Source organism: Schistocerca gregaria, chromosome 2, assembly GCF_023897955.1.
Source record: "Schistocerca gregaria isolate iqSchGreg1 chromosome 2, iqSchGreg1.2, whole genome shotgun sequence".
Classification (NCBI taxonomy): domain Eukaryota; kingdom Metazoa; phylum Arthropoda; class Insecta; order Orthoptera; family Acrididae; genus Schistocerca; species Schistocerca gregaria.
The window spans coordinates 350,597,982-350,616,491 of NC_064921.1; the positions used below are offsets into that span (position 1 = coordinate 350,597,982).

The 18,510-nt window shown below is 42.4% G+C and overlaps 1 protein-coding gene across 1 annotated transcript in view; it reads right to left on the bottom strand.

Annotated features, from left to right (window-relative positions):
- Positions 1-18,510, bottom strand: part of LOC126335776 (putative HTLV-1-related endogenous sequence) — an 84,384-nt gene that overhangs the window by 54,557 nt on the left and 11,317 nt on the right. Inside the window, exon 2 of the mRNA XM_049999237.1 lies at positions 15,551-15,637. Within this exon, the coding sequence (XP_049855194.1) occupies positions 15,551-15,637 (87 nt within the window). The remainder of the gene's footprint in view (positions 1-15,550; positions 15,638-18,510) is intronic.

The window sequence follows — 18,510 nt, forward strand, 5'->3', positions numbered from 1 at the left end:
CCATGGTAGCGGCGAAGGCTTCTTTAGAAGTCTGTTTTGGCCACAGGAAAATCGCTGAGGCAATAGCAGCACGGCTGGTGAATGTGCGGCCACGGAGAGTGTCTTTCATTGTTGGAACAAGCCAAAAGTCACTAGGAGCCAGGTCAGCTGAGTAGGGAGCATGAGGAATCACTTCAAAGTTGTCATCACGAAGAAACTGTTGCGTAATGTAAGCTCGATGTGCGGGTGCATTGTCTTGGTGAAACAGCACACGCGTAGCCCTTTCCGGACGTTTTTGTTGCATTGCAGGAAGGAATTTGTTCTTCAAAACATTTTCGTAGGATGCACCTGTTACCGTAGTGCCCTTTGGAACGCAATGGGTAAGGATTATGCCCTCGCTGTCCCAGAACATGGACACCATCATTTTTTCAGCACTGGCAGTTACTCGAAATTTTTTTGGTGGCGGTGAATCTGTGTGCTTCCATTGAGCTGACTGGCGCTTTGTTTCTGGATTGAAAAATGGCAATCACGTCTCATCCATTGTCACAACAGACGAAAAGAAAGTCCCATTCATGCTTTCGTTGCTCGTCAACATTGCTTGGCAACATGCCACACGGGCAGCCATGTGGTCGTCCGTCAGCATTCGTGGCACCCACCTGGATGACACTTTTGGCATTTTCAGGTCGTCATGCAGGATTGTGTGCACAGAACCCACAGAAATGCCAACTCTGGAGGCGATCTGTTCAACAGTCATTCGGCGATCCCCCAAAACAATTCTCTCCACTTTCTCGATCATGTCGTCAGACCAGCTTGTGCGAGCCCGAGGTTGTTTCGGTTTGTTGTCACACGATGTTCTGCCTTCATTAAACTGTCGCACCCACGAACGCACTTTCGACGCATCCATAACTCCATCACCACATGTCTCCTTCAACTGTCGATGAATTTCAATTGGTTTCACACCACGCAAATTCAGAAAACGAATGATTGCACGCTGTTCAAGCAAGGAAAACGTCGCCATTTTAAGTATTTAAAACAGTTCTCATTCTCGCCGCTGGCGGTAAAATTCCATCTGCCTTACGGTGGTGCCGTCTCTGGGACGTATTAACAATGAACGCGGCCTCATTTTAAAACAATGCGCATGTTTCTATCTCTTTCCAGTCCGGAGAAAAAAAATCAGAGGCCTTATAACATGAATGCACCTCGTAATAATAATAACATTAATAATAATAATAATAATAATAATAGAATAGGCCTCCGGTATGTTCTGCCAGTCGTAAAAGGCGACGAAAAGAACAAACCACTAATACGGCTAACCCCCATTTTAGTGTGCAAATGAAGTTAACCGACACCTCATGTTCTGTTTATTACCAAGCAACAAACTTAGGAACCAACACAACTGGATACAGATCACAAGTATACACAACATTTATTACCAGGTGCCCAGAATTAAAATTTTTAACAGAACAACAGCTAGCTGATCAGATCCGTGTAATAGTAAAAAATAACAGGATATCCCAGTCAGAATTAGAAAACATCAAACAACAAGTACAACAAATACTGGAACAAAATAATGTGCAATCAGAAGAAGAAGAAAATACAGTAATTGACTCAAACATCCCAGAACAAAACAAACAAAGAACAACACGCATCAATTAAACAATCAGAAGAAAACGAAATCTTAAGACAGCCACCAGAACAAGCACAAATAGAACATGAAGTGACACACAAGTTAGATATAGAAGAAAAATTTCAGCTAACATATACAGAATACAAAGACACAAATACAAACATTAGCCCATTCTTGCATAGACTACCAAATAACCCACAAGTCGAAACAACAATAACAACTACCAACACAATCATACACAACAAAATAAGGACATCAGACAACACTCAGTAACCATGCATGAGCTGCGCCTATTAGACAGAGGGGGCTCGACAGCCGATCAGTTCCAGTCATTCCACCTCGAAGGACCTACATGGCTCATGGTGTCTGTAGTTCAACCATGCCTAGGCGGCCAATACAGCGATTCGATCGCGTCCGCATTGTTACTTTGTGACAGGAGAGGCTCTCAGAAAGGGAACCGTCCAGGTGGCTCGGAGTGAACCAAATCGATGTTCTTCGGACATGGAGAAGATACAGAGAGGCAGGAAATGTCGATGTCATGCCTCGCTAAGGCCGCCCAGGGCTACTACTGCAGTAGATGACCGCTACCTACAGATTATGGCCCGGAGGAACCCTGACAGCAACGCCAAGATGTTGAATAATGCTTTTCGTGCAACCACAGGACATCGTGTTACGACTCAAACTGTGCGCAGTAGGCTGCATGATGCGCGACTTCACTCCCGACGTCCATGGCGAGGTCCATCTTTGCAATCACAACACCACGCAGCGCGGTACAGATGCGTCCAAGAACATGCCGAATGGACCGCTCATGATTGGCATCACGTGTCGCATATACCTTCAACCAGACGACCTTCAGAGACGTGTTTGGAGGCAACCCGGTCAAGCTGAACGCCTTAGACACACTGTCCAGCGAGTGCAGCAAGGTGGAGGTTCCCTGCTGTTTTAGGGTGGCATTATATGGGGCCAACGTACGCCACTGGTGGTCATGGAAGACGCCGTAATGGTTGTACGATACGTGAATGCCATCCTCCGACCGATAGTGCAACCATATCGGCAGCATACTGGCGAGGCATTCGTCTTCATGGACAACAATTCGCGCCCCCATCGTGCACATCATGTGAATGACTTCCTTCAGGATAACGGCATCGCTCGACTAGATTGGCCAGCATGTTCTCCAGACATGAACCCTATCGACCACGCCTTGGATAGATTGAAAAGAGCTGTTTATGGACGACGTGTCCCACCAACCACTCTAAGGTATCTACACCGAATCGCCGTTGAGGTGTGGGACAATCTGGACCAGCAGTGCCTAGATGAACTTGTGGATACTATGCCACGACGAATACAGGCTGGCGTAAATGCAAGAGTACGTGCTGCTGAGTATTAGAGGTGCCGGCGTGTACAGAAATCTGGACCACCACCTCTGAAGGTCTTGCTGTGTGGTGGTACAAAATGCAATGTTCATGAGCAATAAAAAGGGCGGAAATGATGTTTATGTTGATCTCTATTCCAATATTGTGCATAGGTTCCGGAACTCTAGGAAGCGAGGTGATGCAAAACTTTTTTTCATGTGTGTATATGATCATCTTACTGAAAGGGGCAATGCATGCTTTCAAACTGCCCACTTCCTCCGGCTCCACCTCTAAGGGGAGATATCGACCAGGATGATAAAAAAAGATACTGTAATATTAAGATCATTTACATTATCTCGTTTTGATATGGTGTATACGACAAAACTACTTCTACAGTTAGGCTGTTTTTAGATTAGCTTCATTTTTTATGCCTAGTAATGTACAGCTAAATCTTTACTCCGCAGAACACTGTGTGAGGTGGAGAGTGGGCAGCTCCCAGTGGATAATTTTCTCCCTTTTATATTCCAATCTCAGAGCGGGATTGCATAAACGACTTTGTATATGCCTATGTTTAACAATAATTTCTTTAATTTTGCGATGCAGAATTGTTTCCTTAGTCCATGGCACTCAGTACACTACAAGTCAATATCTTGAACATCTGTAAAGGAAAAACTTTGTATTGTTACGCTTTCTACCTTTCAGTAAAACTTTGCATTGCAGTTCGTTATGTATGTTTTTGTTGTCAGTCTCAGGATAGACAATAACGTTCTACTATCGTCAGAATCCTAGTCTGGGGTCTAAGATGCTACAGCACATGAAACTGCATTTTGAAGAGCAAGTATAACTATGAGTTAGAGGAAGACACAGGTTCCCTATTACTCCCAGGACCGTGTGGAAACCCTGCCAGAATCTACATAAAACTTACAGCTAAGTTAGCACATCTTTTAACCACAACCGTAGATCTCTCGAACAAACAATTGTGGCAAGTGTTTCCGAGAAAGCACAAGCTACATCCATCTACAAGAAGAGTAGAAACTATGATTCATAAAACTATTTTGGAGTATCTTTGACGTCTTTCTGTTGCAGAATCGTTGAAAATATTCTGAGCTCAAATGTAATGAGATATCTCGAACGAAATGACCTCCTCCTTACCAAACTACTTGGATTCCGAAAACATCGTTTAGGCGAAATCCTACCCACACTTATTTCACATGACATAATCAATCCCATGGATCAAGGCAGTGAGAAAATCAGAAAATCAGGTGACTCAGTGCTCCAGCAATGCTTTTTAACGAAGCTTCTATCAGATGAGATATCCACCTTCGCATCTGAGTCGTATGTGCGGTTGACTGCGATGCGGAGGACCCAGGTTCGATTCCCGATACTTCCAAGGACTTTTTCCTTGGTGGTAAGGCTGGAACAGGATGCACTTAGCTTCATGTCCCCAAATGACAAACTACATTACCGGGCAGTAGTGTCTCCAAACTACGAAAACTGACATCGGCGGGGAGAGTGGTGTGCTAACCACACGCCTCTCCATACTGCATCCAATGACGCCATTGATTGAGGATGACGAGGCGGTCGGTCAGTACCTATGGTCCGCCATGTCCTGTGAACGGAGTTTACGATTCACGTTTTCTGTTATATGAGGTATAAAACAAAATTTGTGACAGGATTGCGTATTTATTGGTAGGAACGATGGAACGCTTCTTCTTGGATGGAGAGTAATCGACAAGTGTAACTTCAGGAGAGTTATAGGGAAGCTTGTTGGGACCTTTGCTGTCATGTTGTACATTACGAAGGTACTTCAGAGAGAAAGTTAACCATGTTGCGCAACATGAGTGGCACGTTGTCAGAAGAGAGTACACGTTCTGGGTTCCCTGCAGACACAGTTCTGCTGCGGCGTGGAAAACATGAGCATCACCGTGTGGGAATGAAATGACGCGGCAACTGGAAACGTACTTCAATGCTGAAGTACACAGGACAGTACGATCGTTGTGGTCAAAACGTCTAAATTGCGCATAGGCGCACCGTTAAATACTGGTAGAGTATGGATCAAATTCAGTATCGCGCAGAGTCATAGTGAAATGTTGTGAATAATTTGATCAAGTCCCCACAGACGTGGGTGGTGCTCATCGGAAAGGTAGGCCATCGACATCGACCACAGTTGACAATGCCCAGGCAATCGAGGAACTGATTCGGAGCTATCATAAATTTTACAAAGGATGAGGACGTTTGCACAGCGTTTAACGAATAGCTCCGTGATTAAAGAAATGATTCCTACCGTCGAGGAACTGAACGATTGTTAAAACGTTTCGACCGTTGTTGACAGAGATTTGGTGACCATGTTGAAAAACAGTGTCATGTTTCTAAGTCACTTTGAAAGGTAGTACAGCATCCTTTGGAAGTTAATTGGTCTGCCAGAATAATGTGTAACTTCGTTTTTGAAGTCCCCTTGTAATGATCTAGCAGTCGATATTGATAATAACATCAGAATTTTTGCGAAGTTTGCAATTTAAAGTACTATTTCGAAAAAGATGTAGCTGCAACTATCCAGACATATCTTGATAGGATTTGGAAATGGTCCAAATATTTGGAACTTCATTTAAACAGTCATAACTGTAATATGGTGCGCTTTAGAAAACGAAAATGTTTAGTATCTTACCATTATAATATCAGTGGGTAAAAATTGGAATCTGCAACTCATACAAGTACCTGGGTATAACAATTTGTGGAAATATGAAAATATATGATCACTTACGCTGAATCGTAGATAAAGCACGTAACAAATTTCGGATCGTTGGTAGGATACTGGAAAAATGCAGTTACTCTACAATGGAGACTGCTTGCAAAATACTCTTGTGACCCATGTTAGAACATTGTTCAGATGAGTGGAATCCGTATCAAATAAAAGTACTAAATGATATCAGGCATATAGCACAACATAATCATAGCTAACACTTGGTTTAAAAATCATGAAAGAAGGTTGTATACATGAAATAACCCTGGAGATACTAAAAGGTATCAGATAGATTATATAATGGTAAAACAGAGATTTAGGAACCAGGTTTTAAATTGTAAGACATTTCCAGGGGCAGATGTGGACTCTGGCCACAATCTATTGGTTATGACCTGTAGATTAAAACTGAAGAAACTGCAAAAAGGTGAGAATTTAAGAAGATGGGACCTGGATAAACTGAAAGAACCAGAGGTTGTACAGAGTTTCAGGGAGAGCATAAGGGAACAATTGACAAGAATGGGGGAAAGAAATACAGTAGAAGAAGAATGGGTAGCTTTGAGGGATGAAGTAGTGAAGGCAGCAGAGGATCAAGTAGGTAAAAAGACGAGGGCTAGTAGAAATCCTTGGGTAACAAAAAAATTTGAATTTAATTGATGAAAGGAGAAAATATAAAAATGCAGTAAATGAAGCAGGCAAAAAGGAATACAAACGTCTCAAAAATGAGATCGACAGGAAGTGCAAAATGGCTAAGCAGGGATGGCTAGAGGACAAATGTAAGGATGTAGAGGCTTATCTCACTAGAGGTAAGATAGATACTGCCTACAGGAAAATTAAAGAGACCTTTGGAGATAAGAGAACCACTTGTATGAACAACAGGAGCACAGATGGAAACCCAGTTCTAAGCAAAGAAGGGAAAGCAGAAAGGGTGAAGGAGTATATAGAGGGTCTATACAAGGGCGATGTACTCGAGGACAATATTATGGAAATGGAAGAGGATGCAGATGAAAATGAAATGGGAGATAGAATACTGCGTGAAGAGTTTGACAGAGCACTGAAAGACCTGAGTCGAAACAAGGCCCCGGGAGTAGACAACATTCCATTGGAACTACTGACGGCCTTGGGAGAGCCAGTCCTAACAGAACTCTACCATCTGGTGAGAAAGATGCATGAGACAGGTGAAATATCCTCAGACTTCAAGAAGAATATAATAATTCCTATCCCAAAGAAAGCAGGCGTTGACAGATGTGAAAATTACCGAACTATCAGTTTAATAAGTCACAGCTGCAAAATACTAACGAGAATTCTTTACAGACGAATGGAAAAACTAGTAAAAGCCGACCTCGGAGAAGATCAGTTTGGATTCCGTAGAAATGTTGGAACACGTGAGGCAATACTGACCTTACGACTTATCTTAGAAGAAAGATTAAGGAAAGGCAAACCTACGTTTCTAGCATTTGTAGACTTCCTGAAAGATTTTGACAATGTTGATTGGAATACTCTCTTTCAAATTCTAAAGGTGGCAGGGGCAAAATACAGGGAGCGAAAGGCTATTTACAATTTGTACAGAAACCAGACGGCAGTTAAAAGAGTCGAGAGACATGAAAGGGAAGCAGTGGTTGGGAAGGGAGTAAGACAGGGTTGTAGCCTGTCCCCGATGTTATTCAATCTGTATATTGAGCAAGCAGTACAGGAAACAAAAGAGAAATTCGGAGTAGGTATTAAAATCCATGGAGAAGAAATAAAAACTGTGAGGTTCGCCGATGACATTGTTATTCTGTCAAGGACAGCAAAGGACTTGGAAGAGCAGTTGAATGGAATGGACAGTGTCTTGAAATGAGGATATAAGATGATCATCAACAAAAGCAAAACGAGGATAATGGAATGTAGTCGAATTAAGTCGGGTGATGGTGACGGAATTAGATTAGGGAATGAGACACTTAAATGTCAGGAAGTCGTTTCTGATAGTATTTGTATGGAGTGTAGCCACGTATGGAAGTGAAACATTGGCGATAAATAGTTTGGACAAAAAGAGAATAGAAGCTTTCGAAATGTGGTGTTACAGAAGAATGCTGAAGATTAGATGGGTAGATCACATAACTACTGAAGAAGTATTGAATAGGATTGGGGAGAAGAGAAGTTTGTGGCACAACTTGACCAGAAGAAGGGATCGGTTGGTAGGACATGTTCTGAGGCATCAAGGGATCACCAATTTAGTATTGGAGGGCAGCGTGGAGGGTAAAAATCGTAGAGGGAGACCAAGAGATGAATACACTAAGCAGATTCAGAAGGATGTAGGTTGTAGTAGGTACTGGGAGATGAAGAAGCTTGCACAGGATAGAGTAGCATGGAGAGCTGCATCAAACCAGTCTCAAGACTGAAGACCACAACAACAACACACAATGGCAACATGGAATGTAACTGATATGTCAACATATGAGAGAGCGTGAGAGGATTGCCCAAAACCCCGAAGTGGCAAAAGCGAGGAATTTAGAAATATACTACAACCCCCTAGGTATCGCTAGATGCCGCTCCCATAGCGACCGATATGAAACACACAGTCACGGTGGCATTTAAAGCCATTCTTTCCGCCGCCAACACGCAAATAGAAATGGAAGAAACTCTAATACGTGACTGACTTGCAAGCACTCCTAGCCTGCAGTTCATAGCGATAAACGTATATGTAGTTGTGAACGAATAATTTTCTTAAATGATTGCCTATTTTTATCAGATTTAGTTATAAACGATGTATTGCAGGTTTCATGTACAAAATAAAAGTGTTATCAGTCTTGCCTTCACGTAGCGCTTTGTTGTGTCATCCGCCTTCTGACTGATTATACGAGGCCCGCCACGGATTTTCTCTCTTGTGCTGACCTCTCCTTCAAAGTAGCACTTTTACCCTACGTGTTTGATTATTTGTTGGATGTATTCCAACCTCTGTCTTCCCCTATAGGTGCTAATCTCCAAAGCTCGACCTAGTCCAGTGAATCCTAAACTTTCTTAGACCATTACCCCAAAGTGTAATCACATATTAGCTAGTAAACCCCCTCCCCCCACCCCGCCCCCCTACCCACCGCCGCCACCTCACGCGCTATTGAATGAAAAAGAATTTTCTTTGAACACTTTAGTTTTAAAATTATGAATGATATTTAGTTGTTGTATATGTTTTATTTAGCCACGTTTAGCTCATTAGAGCCAATGAGGCAGCTGGTATTGCTTATGTCTAACAACGGTTTTATATATTAGTGAGGGTAGATACGTTACACAAAACATGCTCCTCTGCACTAATCCTTTCCCTAGCGGTACTTACTTCACCCACACTCTGTTTTCAAATGTGTGTGAAATCTAATGGGACGTAACTGCTAAGGTCATCACTCTCTAAGCTTACACACTACTTAACGTAAATTATCCTAATGACAAACACACACACACCCATAGCCGAGGGAGGAGTCGAACCTCCGCCGGGACCAGCCGCACAGTCCATGACTGCAGCGCCTTTGATTACTCGGCTAATTCCGCGCGGATCACCCACACTCTGAAACTCATTTAAAATCAGTCTAGTTAAAACTCGTGCACTATACTTACTATTCGTAAATCACCTGATAATTGGACTCCTTACTTCTGAATTGGCCCAAACTGGAGGACTTCAGGTTGTTAATACTTTGTGTGTGAGGACTGTAATAATAATAATACGAGGTGCATTCAAGTTCTAAGGCCTCCGTTTTTTTTCTAATTAACTACTCGCCCGAAATCGATGAAACTGGTGTTACTTCTCGACGTAATGGCCCTGCAGACGTACACCTTTTTCACAACGCTGACGCCATGATTCCATGGTAGCGGCGAAGGCTTCTTTAGAAGTCTGTTTTGGCCACAGGAAAATCGCTGAGGCAATAGCAGCACGGCTGGTGAATGTGCGGCCACGGAGAGTGTCTTTCATTGTTGGAACAAGCCAAAAGTCACTAGGAGCCAGGTCAGCTGAGTAGGGAGCATGAGGAATCACTTCAAAGTTGTCATCACGAAGAAACTGTTGCGTAATGTAAGCTCGATGTGCGGGTGCATTGTCTTGGTGAAACAGCACACGCGTAGCCCTTTCCGGACGTTTTTGTTGCATTGCAGGAAGGAATTTGTTCTTCAAAACATTTTCGTAGGATGCACCTGTTACCGTAGTGCCCTTTGGAACGCAATGGGTAAGGATTATGCCCTCGCTGTCCCAGAACATGGACACCATCATTTTTTCAGCACTGGCAGTTACTCGAAATTTTTTTGGTGGCGGTGAATCTGTGTGCTTCCATTGAGCTGACTGGCGCTTTGTTTCTGGATTGAAAAATGGCAATCACGTCTCATCCATTGTCACAACAGACGAAAAGAAAGTCCCATTCATGCTTTCGTTGCTCGTCAACATTGCTTGGCAACATGCCACACGGGCAGCCATGTGGTCGTCCGTCAGCATTCGTGGCACCCACCTGGATGACACTTTTGGCATTTTCAGGTCGTCATGCAGGATTGTGTGCACAGAACCCACAGAAATGCCAACTCTGGAGGCGATCTGTTCAACAGTCATTCGGCGATCCCCCAAAACAATTCTCTCCACTTTCTCGATCATGTCGTCAGACCGGCTTGTGCGAGCCCGAGGTTGTTTCGGTTTGTTGTCACACGATGTTCTGCCTTCATTAAACTGTCGCACCCACGAACGCACTTTCGACGCATCCATAACTCCATCACCACATGTCTCCTTCAACTGTCGATGAATTTCAATTGGTTTCACACCACGCAAATTCAGAAAACGAATGATTGCACGCTGTTCAAGCAAGGAAAACGTCGCCATTTTAAGTATTTAAAACAGTTCTCATTCTCGCCGCTGGCGGTAAAATTCCATCTGCCTTACGGTGGTGCCGTCTCTGGGACGTATTAACAATGAACGCGGCCTCATTTTAAAACAATGCGCATGTTTCTATCTCTTTCCAGTCCGGAGAAAAAAAATCAGAGGCCTTATAACATGAATGCACCTCGTAATAATAATAACATTAATAATAATAATAATAATAATAATAGAATAGGCCTCCGGTATGTTCTGCCAGTCGTAAAAGGCGACGAAAAGAACAAACCACTAATACGGCTAACCCCCATTTTAGTGTGCAAATGAAGTTAACCGACACCTCATGTTCTGTTTATTACCAAGCAACAAACTTAGGAACCAACACAACTGGATACAGATCACAAGTATACACAACATTTATTACCAGGTGCCCAGAATTAAAATTTTTAACAGAACAACAGCTAGCTGATCAGATCCGTGTAATAGTATAAAATAACAGGATATCCCAGTCAGAATTAGAAAACATCAAACAACAAGTACAACAAATACTGGAACAAAATAATGTGCAATCAGAAGAAGAAGAAAATACAGTAATTGACTCAAACATCCCAGAACAAAACAAACAAAGAACAACACGCATCAATTAAACAGTCAGAAGAAAACGAAATCTTAAGACAGCCACCAGAACAAGCACAAATAGAACATGAAGTGACACACAAGTTAGATATAGAAGAAAAATTTCAGCTAACATATACAGAATACAAAGACACAAATACAAACATTAGCCCATTCTTGCATAGACTACCAAATAACCCACAAGTCGAAACAACAATAACAACTACCAACACAATCATACACAACAAAATAAATGAAAATTCAACTATGGAAGACTTACAAATACTGGTTTATATAGGAGCACTCACTACACTAAATATACACACTAGGCAGAGATCAGAACAAACCAACACACAGAAGAAACCCACAACACCAGCAAGGAAACACAGGCTACAGGTCAGAATAGAAAAACTCCTGCACATTTCAGTCGAAGTGTTCATACGCTTCTCAACAACAGATTCGGTGACCGATGGATTGGTAGAGGCGGACCAATTGCATGACCTCCATGCTCTCCTGACCTCAACCCTCTTGACTATGGGGGCATTTGAAAGCTCTTGTCTACGCAACTTCGGTACCAAATGTCGAGACTCTTCGTGCTCGTATTGTGGACGGCTGTGATACAATACGCCACTCTCCAGGGTTGCATCAGCGCATCAGGGATTCCATGCGACAGAGGGTGGATGCATGTATCCTCGCTAACGGGGGACATTTTGAACATTTCCTGTAACAAAGTGTTTGAAGTCACGCTGGTACGTTCTGTTGCTGTGTGTTTCCATCCCATGATTAATGTTGTTTTGTAGAGAAATAATAGAATGAGCTCTAACATGGAAAGTAAGCGTTTCCGGACACATGTCCACATAACATATTTTCTTTCTTTGTGTGTGAGGAATGTTTCCTGAAAGTTTGGCCATACCTTTTTGTAACACCCTGTTTATGACGTACAATGCATAGATCAAAGTCACTATATTAACCAACCAGTCCTTCTCCCCTCTTACTCCTGCTACTGAACCCATATTCTTCCGTAACTCTTTCCTCTCTTCCTCCCACTTCTAATGTGTTCCAGTTTCCCATGATTATTAGGTCATCCCCCTTTACATTCTTAATTAACAGTTCAATATTCTCATATACTTTATCTCTTCATCTTATGCTGAACCATTGTTGATGGTAATGCTTTCCTTTCGATTGTGATGAGAACAACCCAATCGGTGAAGTGTTCACAGTAACCCACTTGCCGCCCTATTTCCTATTTAAAACGAATTCTGCTCTCGTTACACCGTTTTCTACTGCTGTTGATATTACACTGTATTCGTCTGACCAGAAACCGTTATCTTCACTGACCCTTACTACACCTAGATCAATCGTTTGAATTCACTTTTTTTATCTCCTAGCTTTCCTATCACTTTCAAATATCTGGAATTTCACGCTCACACTCTTATAGCATATACCTTTCGTTGGTTGTCCAATATTTTTTCATTGCTTCCTCCTTCGTCTCCTGGAGATTCGATCGAGGGACCAATCCGGAATCTTTTGGAAATGGAGATATCTTCATGACAATTTCTCATTTATAGAACACAAGCACTGTGGATGCACATCGTGGTTCTTTATTACAATGATTTCCGTTGCCTTCTGCATCCTCATTCCGTTGATCATTACTGATTCTTCCGTCTTATAGGAATTGTTTCCCTTCCAAATGTTAGGAGGTTGCTATGCAAATCTGTTCACTCAGCCGCGCTCTTTGAGAAGGCCATTGGCAGAATAATGGTGGCTGCTTACACTGTAAGTCTTCTGCTGTCATTGCTGATGACTTTTATTCAAAATCTGAGAAGCGGCTGGTATCGAACCCCCGACCTAGTAGGTTTTGGTTACTAGTCAAGCACGTAACCCTCTTCTCTCCTTTTCTCTTCTCTGTCTGTTTCTTCGTTGTTTTTCTTCTGCAGTTCTTTGCGGGTGTCACATGACATCTCTCAAATTCCACCGATGAAAAACTTTCTCAATTCTTTTATTACAGATGGTGGTCAGTATCCTGACCGAACATGGGAACCTATCGTAATGGCGTTCTATGCCCGGCTCATACTATTCGAAAACATATTCTCTATTATACGCTTGGCGGTTTCGGCGTTAAATCATTGTTCGCCTGTCTGTTTTGTGTATAAGGATTAGTCGAAATTCCAACAGTAATTTTTGCTATATTTGGATTGGCCCTTGTGTGCGGAGTTCATTCATATCATAGGATGTTGCTTACAAAAAGAGACTGGAGTCTATATGTCGAAACACCCCCCCCCCCACACACACACATACTTACATACATACACACGTATACGCAGAATGATTCAGTTGTCCCTGCCGATGGATTTTGTGCAACCCACAAACCTTGAACAACCAAGTGCGAGATTTTCGTATTCTCTCGCTTGGTCCGTGCGAACTGTTGGTCCCACAGAAAAAATGAACAGGACATTTTTATAGGAAATTTAATGTAGTCAAATGTTTTAATGGGATACGTTTTCGCTGGAGGCCATGGTTTCCGAGTTATTCAAGAAAAACGTATTTGAAAGTCACTTTTGCACGTTTTCATTGAGTAATTCGAAAACTGCATTCTCTAGCGAAAATGTATCCTAATACAAAATTTAACTACATGAATTTTTTTGTAGGGCTAATAGTTCGCGTGTAGCGAGCGAGAGAATACGAAAATTTTGTGTCTGATTTTCTTATCCTGAAAGTACGCAAAATCATTTAAAGTCATTCATATAAATTTTTTTGTGAATGCTTCATTAAAATTCACTAGTTTTCTTTAAAAAAATCATTGCGATATCGCAACCGCCAGCAAATAATTTCCTTCTCCTCCATCTTGCTTTTCTGCTTTTTCTTTTCCTTCTGTTACTACCAAGCGCGTAGCTGCTCCTACAGTCTGACGACACATGACGCTGTTTCAGTGGAATTTTCGGCATCATACAACATTTGTTTCTGGGCAACAACGACTTCATAGCACGGTTTCATGTCGCACACCAAATGTGGCAACAATAGATAACATGTAGCATGGGAGTTGTGGCAACGTGCAGCCTAGTATTGCGCATGCGGGCTTTGCTTCAGCAGAAGATAAAGCGTGACCTTCCCGAAAGCGCTTCCACCCGCATGCATTGGCTGCTTAACTGCGCCAATATAGCCTGGACAGCGGCAGTTCAGTGTCAAGTTTTACTAAGCGTTCTAATATGAAGTACTGCTTGGTATTGTGCAGCGACATGGGTGACCACGACTCAAGCGGATCCTGAACAGTCCAACACCTGCCTCGTGGAAGCAGCGCAGAATGTGCTAAAGTCACATCGTTCCTTTTGCACATTAACATCGCTACAGGATTTGTCAATACAGGGGAAAGCTCTGTTTAACAATCACATCTATAAAATACAATCGATAATGGCGTCCTTGCTACGCAAAGCAAGGAACAAGTGTAAACAGAGGCGTGAAACCTGTCTGGAAGTCAGATAGCGCTATACGGTATTCAAAGAATAAAGCTGATGTAAAAATTACACCATCTATTCTCCCGGCTTTGCTGGAATCTCACTGGAATTCGTTTCACGTGGAACGAAAGCAAAGCTGTCTATAAGGATACGTTTTATGCTCTGCATTACACGTACTAATGAGCTTGCAGCAAGGGATAGCCGTCCGGTCTTAGGCGCCTTGCCAAGGTTCGCGTGGCTCCCCCCGTCGGGGGTTCGAGTCCTCCCTCCGGCATGGGTGTGTGTGTGTGTATGTATGTTGTCCTTAGCGTAAGTTAGTTTAAGTTAGATTGAGTAGTGTGTAAGCCTAGGGAGCGATGACGTCAGCAGTTTGGTCCAATAGGAACTCACTACCACCACTGAGCGATAACACGGGACAACAGCTTTACCGCCGTATTTAACTGGGACAGCACTTGTCAGTCAGCTGCTCCTCCAAATAACCTGCAGTGACGTGAGCAGTGGCACTTACGATATAGAAAGAAGCGAGAAAGAAACAATCATTCAAATACACTTGCCGTTTCATCATATTACCATTCAGATGTAATATGTATGAAATAATATGAGTAGTGCTGAAAAAAACATGAATATAAAAATCGTTAGCGGTATACGAGCCACCGATTACGGAACGTTTTTTGTTTCCTGCTATTTATATTTTATTACGTATAAAGAGGGAAAAACATCAATGTTATACTGCACAATTGGTTTCTTCTGACAAGAAAACAAAAACAACACATTGCACAGTAATGAACAATAGAAAAAAAAGCTCTCCCTAAATAAAAAAAAAGGCCGCAAACCCACGGCTGTATGCTAGTGGTTACAAGGCGATCCCCTTGTCCAGCAAACGAGGTCCGAGCACGTCGTCTCGAAGAATAATGGCGTATGTCCCCTGTCACTATTCCCGTGCTGAGAATTGGACATTCACTTACGGGTTACCTTCCGAGGCACACTCCAGCTGCAGGGAGGCTCCAAGAACAAACTGCACAAAAAATTGGCACAGTACTGCCGACAGCGCAGGTGGTGCTGAAGACAAGTGAAACATTAATGTCATATAGCCGTTGCCTTGTCATATGTTTTCTATAAACCACTGCAGCCAGTGCGTTTGAACTGCTGCTACAGTTAACTGTCAGGTCAGATGATGTCTGCATCTGGCTGTGTCTCAGTGACAGGAAAGATTATCCAGCTCCTGCTCCTAAAAATCGATTCGGTTTTCAGGCCTCCAGGAAAAATATAGCTCATGAGGTCTGTGAAAGACGATCTAGCCTCAGAACGCTCGACATAAACAAAATACGGTGTGGGGATGGACAGTTTTACTTCAGACAGACATCGTATTTGCTAAAAATGTTCTTCTGCGACATCAAATTTTCCTTGCTTTTGTATTCTATTTTGCTCAAAGTATTCCAACAGTCGTTCTGGATACCGATCAAAGAGGCAAGACTCTACCCCACTATACTTTCATCCACAGAGTTTTAGCTACAATTAAGGAGGAAAAAATCGTATCAATTTCTCAGCTAAATATCGATTGATTTTAAAAGCTCAAAATGTTGACATAATTTACATGAAAATATTTACTCTGAATTTTCTTCCAGGTTCATTCAGGATCCAATTTTATTTGAATTTTGAAAAATTAGTAGGTGTTACTAGTATTTTTATATCTTGAATTTTCATTGACAGTTATTCAGGATATATTTTGTTAATTTTCAAAGATAAGCAAATTTTACTAGCATTTTCATCCAGAAATCTTTCATTAAACTGTGACAATGTGATAGATTTTTGTGATGTTTTTGTGTTCTGAATATTTGTCTTGCTTCATTTTTTGAACAATTTGAAAAATATAAAAATATCGTTCCTTTAAATTTTTAAACTTGTAATGTTTTATTCCATCATTTGTGAAAAATATACTAAACATCACCTATTTCTACGTTTATTCTATTTTGAATATTTCCTTAGAGTATATTTTTCATAAATGTACCATATTCACTGTCTTTTGCGAATATTTTTATTCCAATATTATTCATCTTATGGACGAGAGGTAGCCGTTGTGAAGATAATCGTTATAATTAATTTAGCATACGATCACTAACGTTAGGAATGCAATCCTCAGTTATGCGTTTCCGACGTCGAACTTCCATCATTTAAATGTTTGTGTTCCTCCTACATAAATATACACTTAGAAAGCGCACGAGATCATAAAATAACAACAAATAAAATTATTCGGACACACATTTTGAAAACGGCAGCACCAGAATCTTTGTTCAACTTTCCGCATTACCGCCTCTCCACCAAATCATTCCTACCTTATAACAGTAACACCTGTCTGCCTCAGGTCCCATCAACTGCCTATCCATTGACCAATTAGGTTAACTAAACACGTACACGGCTCCGAACAAACTGTACTGACCCGTCAGCCGTTCCATAGCATTCCAGAGATGTTAAAAAGAGACTTGTATAGGTAAACATGAAGATAAAATAACGATAGTTGTCTGTGTCAAACTGCTCACATATACCGCATTACGGCTAAATCTTACAAAAGATGTAAAGAAACATTGAAGAAAGCAATACCACTCTCGTCCATTTGTACGTTAAATACGTTATCGAATCTATCCGGGTGATTACTATTTCAGGGATATCAAGCATCGCTGGCCGCTGTGACCGAGCGGTCCCATGCGCTTCGGTCCGGAACCGCGCTGCTGCTACGGTCGCAGGTTCGAATCCTGCCTCGGGCATGAATGTGTGCCATGTCCTTAGGTTAGTTAGGTTTAAGTAGTTCTAAGTTCTAGGGGATTGATGACCTCAGATGTTAAGTCCCATAGTGCTCAGAGCCATTTTTTTGAAAACACCTGTCATGCGTACGACCCATTTAAGATGGTATAGCCGGCCGCGGTGGTCTCGCGGTTCTAGGCGCGCAGTCCGGAACCGTGCGACTGCTACGGTCGCAGGTTCGAATCCTGCCTCGGGCATGGGTGTGTGTGATGTCCTTAGGTTAGTTAGGTTTAAGTAGTTCTAAGTTCTAGGGGACTAATGACCACAGCAGTTGAGTCTCATAGTGCTCAGAGCCATTTGAACCATTTTTAAGATGGTATAAACACGCCGGGTACACGGCTTTTCCTCCTTTCGCGTCTGCGACGTTCGCTATGACTGTCTCAATGCAGTATCGCGCTCTACTTGTAAAGCTGCATTACAAGAATGATGACTGTGCATACGTCGCTCTGCAGAAGTTCTGGACACTGAAGTTTTAAAAAAAGGCGTCGGTCCGATGACTGCCGTGGGTCTGGAGAAAATGATTTGGAAATTCGAAATAACGGGTTCTTTTGGTGTGGGACCTGGTAGAGGGAGGAAACGAATTGACGTCAGTGGAAGCAGTGGCCACAGCAATGCATGATGATGTGCAAACGCGTAGTGCACGGAGAATTGCCCGAACACTGGACATACCCGTGAGCACGGTGGGTAAAATCCTACGAAACATCCTTCTTTGCTATCCATTCAAAATTACCCATGCGCACAAGTTGCTTCCTGTTGACCTGCCAGCAAGAGAGACCGTTGCTTTAGAATTTACTGCTCGCATGGTAGTAGACAATGATTGGCCGTGGAAGATTTTGTGGACAAACGAAGCCCACTTCCATGTGACAGGATATGTCAGTACACGGAAAATCCACAGCAATTCAACCAGTACCACTTCATACTAAAAAGGTCACTGTGTGGTGCTGTTTTACGGCATCATTTATCATAGGGCCATATTTTTTCGAAGAGATAGGTGCTTCCGGTCCTGTTACCTGTACCGTCACTGGTAAGCGCTATGAGTGTCTTTTGCGCAACCACGTCATTCCAGCTCTCCAACAGTGTGGATGTGTGGATGGCGCACCTCCGTTCATTGCAAACCCAGTTAAGCAACTGCT